Here is a 10,373-nt window from a genome sequence, read left to right as displayed (position 1 = left end):
AGAGAAAGAGAGGGAGAGAGAGTCAGACAGAGAGAAAGAGAGAGAGAGGGAGATAGAGAGAGACAGAGAGAAAAAGAGGGAGAGAGAGACAGAGAGAGAGAAAGAGAGAGAAATAGAGAGAGAAGGAGAGAGAGAAATAGAGATACAGACAGAGAGAGAGAGAGAGAGAGAGAGAGAACGAGAGCAGCGTGGCCTTCATATCACACGGCTGTGAGAGAGTTCAGCTACATGACTTTCCTAAACACCACCCTGACCTTTGAAAGGTGTTGAGTTGCGCAACATTTTGGTCAATCATGTGTAATCAAATCTTCGAATCCACAGAAAAAGAATTCGCGGCCGGGGCAGGGCTGTTTTTGTAAGCTCGGTTTCGGGGGAAGAAAGAAGCAGCACAGAGTCTGGTTACAAAATGTAAGCTTTGGCATAATATTTAGTTGTCTCACTATTAACATTAACATTAACTGTTACACACACAAACGATACGGAAAAGAAAAATAAATTTCAAATCTCGACATTTAAATACCGTTTAGCTAGAAAACGTCTGCTTTTTCAGAAATATCTGAGCTTTAACCTGAAAAAGACCTAAAAAAAAAATCTCCCAAAAAAAAAACCCCCCACTAAAGCTAAAAACTAATAATAATAATAATAATAATAAGCCTCTCAATTTTCCACTGATGAAAGAGACTACAATCCTGTCCATAATCCTGAGACCACGGCTCATGCGTTCACAGGTCAAAGGTTAGAAACGTTCAGACTTTGCTCTTTTCACAGGGGATTGCGAGTATGAATCCCAGCGATGCCACAACAAGTGCGTGGCAAATTTAACCCTGCCTTCGGTTAGATTCCACGTCCGATCCTGATAGAGATTTCCTCCAGGTGTTTAGCTCTTAAAGGTGGGGTGCACGTTGTTTGAGAAATGATTCAGAAAACCGAGTCGGGCCGACAAACAAAACAAACGTGTAGCCAATGAGCAGAAAGGGGCGGGGCTTGTCGATATGCAGTGGAGGGAGTGTTCAGTGCGCATGTGTGACATTAGCAGAAAGCGGTTTTAACATTGACATGGAGGATAAAAACAAAGAAAGAAAGCGAAGAAAGACTTACGATAAGGCAAGAAGTAGGACGTGTTAATATAGGATCAGCTTTCCAGCGCTGGAGAGAACTGAAGGAGCAGGAAGTCGGCCACATATTCACAGGTTGGAGTTTCCCGAGTCAATAACTCCTGAGCTAAACGCTGTTACTACACAAATAACACCTCTTTTCTATCGTAGTAATGTAGAGAGGCAGCTACAACCGCGTTTTGTGTAGTAACAGCGTTTAGCTCAGGAGTTATTGACTCAGGAAACTCCGACCTGTGAATATGTGGCCGACTTTACTTAAGATGCCGAGGCGCTTTTTTCCTTCTCGATAGGTGAGTAACGTTGGTTTTGCTTTGTTACACAGAACTAATATATGCCTTTGTCCTTTACATGATTATGCTTGTGTGTCATTTTTGCTTGTTTGTTTATCTGCAATCGTATCGTTCTTCCCTTCAGCTATGATAAAGACATTTCTTTCCATTAGTTGCGTATGTATGTGTGGGCGGAGCTATCGATACACGGGTGACACCCATTTGGGTTAGGGGCGTGTTTGTTTTGGTGATTTCAAATGTCAACACTGGCTTTTAAACATCGTACACCCCACCTTTAATGATGAAGCAGTTTAAAAAATGAGGAGCTGAGTAGATGTGCTGGCCTTTGTTTTTAATCCATAGTTGTGTAGCAGTCATCAAAACCTTCTAGTGTTAGTAGAAATATCCAGATCCTTGTGTGTGTGTGTGTGTGTGTGTGTGTGTGTGTACCGAACTCACCTGACTGTAATGGGCTGACTCTTGAGCTGATAAAAGGTGTCCAAATCGGACGTGAGGATGTCGTCCACCTCGATGTCAGCGACGATTCCTGACTCGGGTAAAAGTGGTTCCACTCTGATGAGAGAGAAAAGAAAACAAAAAGAAAAAAAAAACACTTTAAAGCAAGAAATATTTCCCAACACTGGGCAAACAGACATAGAGACGATTCTTCAGGGAAAGTTTGCACGGGTGAATTTAAAGGTCATGGGGGTAGTAGATCACGAACCCATACTTGATTTACAACAGATTTCACTCTGGGTGAACAAAGTTACTTTGGCTTGGGCCCAATGCTGAACCAGTTAGCTCACTAACGGCTGAATGCGGCTTTGTACAAAACTTTCCAGAACTCAGAAGCATTGTCGTGTTGTTTTATTTCCAAAAAGAGAATTTTAAAAACCCATCTGAACTTCACTGAGTAAGTCACACAACCTATTTTAATGTTTTAGTACAGATCGTTTTTTTCCCTCTCTCTCCTGTTCGCCTATATCCGTGTCCCAAGCCATCGTTTACACCGGAGCCAGGGCAGATAAAGGATTATATCCGTTTACATTATATATATTTCTATATCACTTTACATGATCATCTACAATTCTATATTAGTTTCCAGGATCATCTACAATTCTATAGGGCCCCCGTTCACACTGCAGGTAAAAGTGGCCCAAATCCGATTTTTTGGGGGTCAAGTGACCAGGTCAGACTTCTTCAGGAGTAGTGTGAACACTCAAATCTGGCCCAGATCGGATTTTTTCAAATCAGATCTGGGCCACTTCCATATGTGGTCCTGAATCAGACCCAAATCGGATTTTTTCCAGCCAAGGCAGATTTGATGCAACTTTTACGTCGATCTACAGTACATCGACATTATGCGCCGGCGAAGACTTTTTTTGCTTAACACACACACGTTACCAGTCACGTTTTCGCCGGCGCAAAAAAAAAAAAAAAGTTTTCGTGACTGGTAACGTGCGTGTGTTAAGAGTGTTATATAAAGTGGTTACGTGAACCGGCTCATAATGTTTGCATTGAATACATCACATTACTTCCTCCATAACCTCGCCAACCTTTTAGCGCAACGGCGTGCTGCGTGTGACGTCATTGTTATTATTCGTTCGTGCATGCGGGTCAGTCCGAAACCGCAAACAGTTCACACTGGTATCTGATATAGGCCACATTTTAAAAGGTAATGTGAACAGCCAAAAAATAATAATCAGATCTGAGCAAAATATCCGAATTGAGCATTAAGACTTGCGGTGTGAACGTGGCCTAACAGTTTCCATAATCACTCACATCTATATAACGGTGGTTTAGAAAGCATCTGTATTTCTATATCACTTTACACGATCCTCTACATTTCTATAATAGTTCACAGGATCGTGCATTTCTATAATATTACTTTACAAAATCTTCTACATTTCATGAAGTCTCCATAATCGTTTACATTTCTATAACGTTACTTTATACAATAATCTACATATCTACATTTCTAGAATAGTTCCACAGGATCATCAGCAGTTCTATAATAAACCGTATCGCCTACAATTCTATAATAGATTACAGGATACTATATTTCTATAAGAATTTTAGGATAATCTACAATTCTATACTAAATGTCAAGATCACCTACATTTCTATACTAGTTTACAGATCTGTCTACATTTCTTTAATAGTTTCACAGGATCATCAGCGGTCCTTTAAAAAAAAAAATTACAGCATCACCTACAGTTCTATAATAGATTACAGGACAGTCTACATTTCTATAATAGTTCACAGATCTGTCTACATTTCTATAATAGTTTTAGGATCATCTACAATATTCTATAATAAATTACAGCTATATCTACATGTCTAATACTTTACATGATCATCTACATTTCTATAACAATAATCTAAATTTCTATAATAGTTCACAGGATTGTCTACATTTCTATAATAGTTCACAGGATTGTCTACATTTCTATAATAGTTCACAGGATTGTCTACATTTCTATAATAGTTCACAGGATTGTCTACATTTCTATAATAGTTCACAGGATTGTCTACATTTCGATGATGTTAGAATACATAATCCTCTGCATTCCTATAACATTGGTTTACCTGAAACATCCGTCTACAGTTCTACAATGACCGGGTATCAAGTTGGATATCCAATTCAAGCTGATAACACGATGACACAAGAAGGGATGTCACAATGCACTGAACATTACTGACATACTGTACATTTTTTATACCAGAGCTTCTAACCACATTCAGTGTAGAAAATAAATAAATAAATCCTATGCTTGAAAGAGTAATACTAGAGGAAAAAGGAAAACTGTAGACTAATATCAAAAGTGAAAGTAGAGTACAAGTGTGTGTGTGTGTGTGTGTGTGGGGGGGGCATTAGTATGAAATATTAGAAAGACCCGTGGCTCTAATTAAAGCAAGGGGTTTTTACTCTGCACATTTTAGACATGTTTCTAAAACTAATCTGTACTGAGGTGTCTAGAGAAATTATTTTACAGTTAAAGAGTTTATCTTTGTATACATCTGTAGAATATTATATTACAGGACTGTCTGTAATAATATTAATAATAATAATAATAATCGTTTACAGGACCGTATACAATTCTGTAATAGTTCGCAGAACCGTCTACATTTCTATAAGTTTACAGGATCATCTACAAATTCTATACTAGTCTACGGACATGTCGACATTTCTATACTAGTTTACAGACACGTCTACATTTCTATACTAGTCTACGGACAGGTCTACATTTCTATACTAGTCTACGGACAGGTCTACATTTGTATACTAGTCTACGGACAGGTCTACATTTGTATACTAGTCTACGGACAGGTCTACATTTGTATACTAGTCTACGGACAGGTCTACATTTCTATACTAGTCTACGGACAGGTCTACATTTGTATACTAGTCTACAGACACGTCTACATTTCTTTACTAGTTTCACAGGATCATCAGCAGTCCTATAATAAACAGTATCGCCTACAATTCTATAATAGATTACAGGATACTATATTTCTATAAGAATTTTAGGACAATCTATAATTCTATACTAAATGTCAGGAATACCTACATTTCTATACTAGTTTACAGACATGTCTACATTTCTATAATAGTTGACATGATGATCTACATGCCTGTATTAGTTGACACGATCATCTAGATGTCTGTAAGGTCAGATATCTGTAATGTTAGTTGCAGATCTATAATCTGTAGTGAATGTAAAGGACACACATTTCTGTGCCCTCCATCTTTAGGGTAAGTAAACAAACCCCGCACCAAGCTGTCAGAGCAGCAGAGCTGGATGTCTCCTAAACATAAAGCCTTTGACTTCCTGACTCTTTAGTGAAGTGTGGTGTCTGTCTTCCACATAGCGTGTAATCTGTCTAAACTACATCACATTAGCATGTAATCTGTCTAAACTACATCACATAGCATGTAATCTGTCTAAACTACACCACATAGCATCTAAACTACACCACATAGCGTGTAATCTGTCTAAACTACACCACATAGCGTCTAAACTACATCACATAGCGTGTAATCTGTCTAAAGTACACCACATAGCATCTAAACTACATCACATAGCGTGTAATCTGTCTAAACTACACCACATAGCGTCTAAACTACATCACATAGCGTGCAACCTGTCTAAACTACACCACATAGCGTCTAAACTACATCACATAGCGTCTAAACTACATCACATAGCATGTAACCTGTCTAAACTACACCACATATTGTCTAAACTACATCACAGTGTGTAATCTTTCTAAACTACACCACATAGCATCTAAACTACACCACATAGCGTGTAATCTGTCTAAACTACACCACATAGCATCTAAACTACACCACATAGCGTGTAATCTGTCTAAACTACACCACATATTGTCTAAACTACATCACATAGCGTGTAATCTGTCTAAACTACATCACATAGCGTGTAATCTGTCTAAACTACACCACATAGCGTCTAAACTACATCACATAGCGTGCAACCTGTCTAAACTACACCACATAGCGTCTAAACTACATCACATAGCGTCTAAACTACATCACATAGCATGTAACCTGTCTAAACTACACCACATATTGTCTAAACTACATCACAGTGTGTAATCTTTCTAAACTACACCACATAGCATCTAAACTACACCACATAGCATGTAACCTGTCTAAACTACACCACATATTGTCTAAACTACATCACAGTGTGTAATCTTTCTAAACTACACCACATAGCATCTAAACTACACCACATAGCGTGTAATCTGTCTAAACTACACCACATAGCGTGTAATCTGTCTAAACTACACCACATATTGTCTAAACTACATCACATAGCGTGTAATCTGTCTAAACTACACCGCATAGCGTCTAAACTACACCACATAGCGTGTAATCTGTCTTAACTACACCACCTAAAGCAGCATTTCTTTCCCTTCCCCGTGTTGTGGCCATGTTCAGCCGTAATGATAGCAGATTAACGCACTAACCACATCAGAAGACACCACACAATCCCTCTGATCAGAAAAGGTCCGCAGATCAACATAAATCCGCTCGAACCGCTGAATCGGTCGAGTTGCGCACCACGAAACAAACACCGATAGTTTCTAAAATTAGGAAGCGAGACTAATGTTGTGAAACGACAGAGGGCGCCCTCGAGCCGCTTCGGCAAAACTCAACCGCACAAAGCCCGCCTCCTGAAACGTGATTGGTCGACGGACCCAGCCCCCTCGTTACTATTGGATAGGTTTTCATCCATTTCGTGTTTTTTTTTATACTCTGTACTACGATGATTGGACAGTTCGTAGGCCAATCACAACGTTAGCGATTCCCATAGGGCAGCGTGTCCCATTGTAAGTATATAAAGTGTATATAGTGTAAATAAGAAGAAGAAGAAGAAGAAGAAGAAGAAGAAGAAAAATATGAAGAATTAGAAGAAGAAGAATAATAAGAAGAAATAAAAGCAAAAATAAATTCGGAATTAATATAATTCTGTCAAAAAAATAAAAAGTATATATATATGCAAATAATATTCAATATATAAAAAGGGACTACAAAAAAATTGAATTAAACAATATTCCCCTACAAATTATTGATAAAGTTCTAGTTTTAAGGATGAACATGAACACGATATGCAGTTTATGCCCTGAAAGTACCAGCAATTCGCTGCTGTGAAAGACAAATAGGTTTGAGGTTGAAGTGTTTTTGTTTCTCACATCACAGTTCTGTTGGATTCACAGCTCCGATTAGTAAGAAGGTGCTGATTAAGTGTCAACAGCAGCAGCTCTCACAGTTGTTCTGGGTGCAATCACAGGTTTAAATTAAAGCACTCGTTCTGTCGCCTTATCGTTTCTATAGTAACAACTTACACAGACACACCATTACAGAGGGTGTTATTGTGGAACTGGTTTACAGGAACTGTGCTCATAGTTAAGACATAACTTTGTAACATGGAGGTGAAGTCTGTGTCCCAGCACGAAATAACATTGTGTAGAGGAATTTATGGTATGCAGGTATTTGATAGCATGCTTTTTTTGTATTAATAAGATGCAAAGAGAGAGAGAGATTAAGAAAGAAAGAAAGAAAGAAAGAAAGAAAGAGAGATGTAGGGGAGACAGAGAGAAAATAAAGGGTGACAGTGCTTTCTCCTCCCCCGCCCCTCCCCCCCTCCCTCCCTCCCTCCTCCCTTTCTTTTCTCCCCTCCTTCCACCTCCCTTCTCTCTCTCTCCTCCCTCTCTCCCTTCCCTCTCTCTTCCTTCTCATCCCCCTCTCCCCTTTTCCTTTCTTTCTCCTCACCTCTCCCTCCCTCCCTCCCTCTCCCTCCCTCCCTCCCTCCCTTTCTTAGGGTTCTCCCTCTTCCCCCTCACTTTTCCCTTTCTTTCTCCCTCCCCTCCCTCCTCCCTCCCGTCCCTCCACTCCTTCCCTCTTTCTTTTCTCTCCTCCTTCCCTTTGCGTCCTCTCCCCTCCCCGTCCCTCCCTCCTCCCTCCCTCCCTCCGCTGCTCCTTCCTTTTTTACTGCCCCCCTCCCTTTATTCTCTCTCCTTCACCTAAAGAAAGAAAGAAAGGGAGACAGAGAGAAAGAAAAACAACAAGATTGAAACAGAGGAGAGAGAGAGGAGAGAGAAAATGAAAGACTGCTGCAGCTGTGATGTAATTGACAGCAGGATGTTTCACAAGACTTTAGGTAAATATAAACTGATGAAATAAAAGAGTTCAGACTCCACTGCTGTTATACAATCATAATGAAAGCAGGAGGTGGGAACAGTGACCCTCTGTGTGTTTTACTTCTTACTTATTACACCAGGGTTATGAAAGTTTATGAGAGATCATCCCACAGCACAGGAAGTCAGGAAGTTGGACCTATATGCAGCCTGATTTCTGTAGATCTTTCGTGCGACGGGACGACGTTTACAGAGGTATTTCTTTAGGCGTCTGATTCTCTGCACTCAGCAAAGCTTCACTCGAAGCTGTAAAACAGCTCTGCTGAGTCATTTCCTATCGGATGCAAGCTCAGGACGAATGAAGGCAGGAAAACAGCACTAACGTGGCTCGCTTCTTTTCTGGGAAAACAAGTGTTTATTTCAAAAAGTGCGAATGGTTTTAATTATTAAACTGTCTGCATTGCAAATGTCCTTCAAAGCACCGCAGCACAACAACAGTCCCAGAAGAGGACAAAAAAAAATTTAAAAAAAAAAGGAAAAGAAGAAAAGAATTTTAACATCAGGTTCATTAAGTAAAAATAAATTAACTTCTGTTCTTCTGACTGATCAACTTTATCGTGTGATGAAACTCTTCTACTCAGATAGGCGTGGTCTCTTCCGACGTGACTCCGCCCCCATCAACAGGGCACGAGGATTCACTGAATGACTTTATGAGGACGAAATTGATGTAAATCATGTGCTACGGCCTTCGTGTCCACCAGATCTAAACGTGGGGGATGTGTTTTACAGGGACAGCGTTCTTTATTACAAACAACACACCGACCGAGGGAATATATCGTTTCAGCACAGTTTACTAACGATACTAAGCCTTAAACATTAAAGCTGATTTGTTCCTTCTCCACTTTGTCTAGGTTTTACCTTTAATTTATCTCATGTCTTTATACAGACCAGTAGGCTTAACAAATTTAGTGTAGTTATCCTGACTTTTTTGTACATACCTTTTAAACATTGTCCGAGTGAAATACGACGTTCGTGCATTAAACCGTGGTCCCTCTGATCCCGAGCGCTCGAACCTTCAGGCGTCCAGTTTACAATTTTTCCATTTCACATTAAGGATATCTATCAGATCTGAGTATTTATTACTTGATGATGTTTTCCAGGGTGTAAAAGTGTGTTCACGTGCAAGATGTGAATTTAAGTGCAGAGGAGATCGTGCTTTTTGTATCGCTGCCCCCAGGCTCTGGAACGCCTTGCCACTGTCCATTAGACGAGTCTCTTCTCTAAATATTTTTAAGTCCAGGCTAAAGACATTTTTATTTTCAAACGCATATGTCTGATGGGATGTTTGTACGATTTTCTGTTTGTTTGTTGTGTGTTTTTTTTTCCCGTTCTTAATGACCCAATGGAAAGCACATTGGTCGACGGAAGTTGAAATTATTTGTGCTATATATGTAAATTAGTCGTTGTCATCATTATTTGCTTATGTGAGAGAGAAAAAAGAAAAAGAGGAAGGGGGAAAAAAAAACAAAACCTCTCACTAAATCAGTCGTGTCGGAGGATCAGATGAGACGAATCTGAACCGATTCCGTTCGCATGCTTAGCGCTTTGTTTATTAAAAAACAATTTTAATAAGGGTGTTTAAACTTCTAATTCCTAGTTTTTATTGACACTTTCTTTTTCCTCAGCATCTTATCCCTTTTTGCCAGAATCAGATAAACATTCTGCTGAAATGCAGCATATCATCAAAGGATTTAAGATGTTTACGATGACAAGCGTGACCGTGTGAAAAAACCTGATTAATGTTTATCCACACAGATGAGTAAACAACTCCTGAATAGAAGCAGGCTGTGGCAAAAATTAGGTGAATAACAAAGATTTCCCACCCAGGGTTTGTTGGCTAAGCGAAGTGAAGCGAACGCTCGACATAAAGGCTCTTTGTGGTGGGTTATTTTCCCCTCTATCTATCTATATGCCCTTTAGATTCGAACACAAACAAGGTCCTTGTCCTCTGGATCATTATGCGTGCAGAGTGAAAGCTTTAACCGAACCTCTATCAGCATTCTGCGTGCGAGTGTCACCCAAACCCACTTCCTTTTTCCTGTAAATGCTAAGCGCTTAGTCTGCAGTCTGTTGGATGATTTATCTATCAAAGTGTCACACTACAGACATAAAAAAAAAACAACAAAAAAAAACATCACAATAGTGCTGAGGGCAGCAAAGCGTTCGTCAGATGAAGAGAGTGTGACATGATGCGGTTGTAATCAACAACTAGGTCAAACTAAGCTTTTATGCTCTCGGAGGTGCTATAAGATTGTAAATC

The 10,373-nt window shown here is 39.6% G+C and overlaps 1 protein-coding gene across 15 annotated transcripts in view; it reads right to left on the bottom strand.

Moving 5' to 3' along the window:
• tfe3a (transcription factor binding to IGHM enhancer 3a) overlaps positions 1–10,373 on the bottom strand; it is a 28,498-nt gene that overhangs the window by 15,775 nt on the left and 2,350 nt on the right. For 13 of the 15 annotated variants that reach the window (XM_047800129.1, XM_047800125.1, XM_047800128.1 and 10 more), the window contains one exon: positions 1,844–1,957. In XM_047800129.1, coding sequence (XP_047656085.1) covers positions 1,844–1,957 — 114 coding nt within the window. Of the gene's footprint in view, positions 1–1,843; positions 1,958–6,382; positions 6,540–10,373 lie in introns of those variants that run through there. The other 2 variants (XM_047800134.1, XM_027151741.2) reach the window with 1 other exon arrangement.

This window comes from Tachysurus fulvidraco, chromosome 14 (genome assembly GCF_022655615.1).
Source record: "Tachysurus fulvidraco isolate hzauxx_2018 chromosome 14, HZAU_PFXX_2.0, whole genome shotgun sequence".
In the NCBI taxonomy this organism is placed as follows: domain Eukaryota; kingdom Metazoa; phylum Chordata; class Actinopteri; order Siluriformes; family Bagridae; genus Tachysurus; species Tachysurus fulvidraco.
The sequence above is the reverse complement of the archived record's forward strand: the minus strand, read 5'-3'. Positions and strand labels throughout refer to the sequence as shown.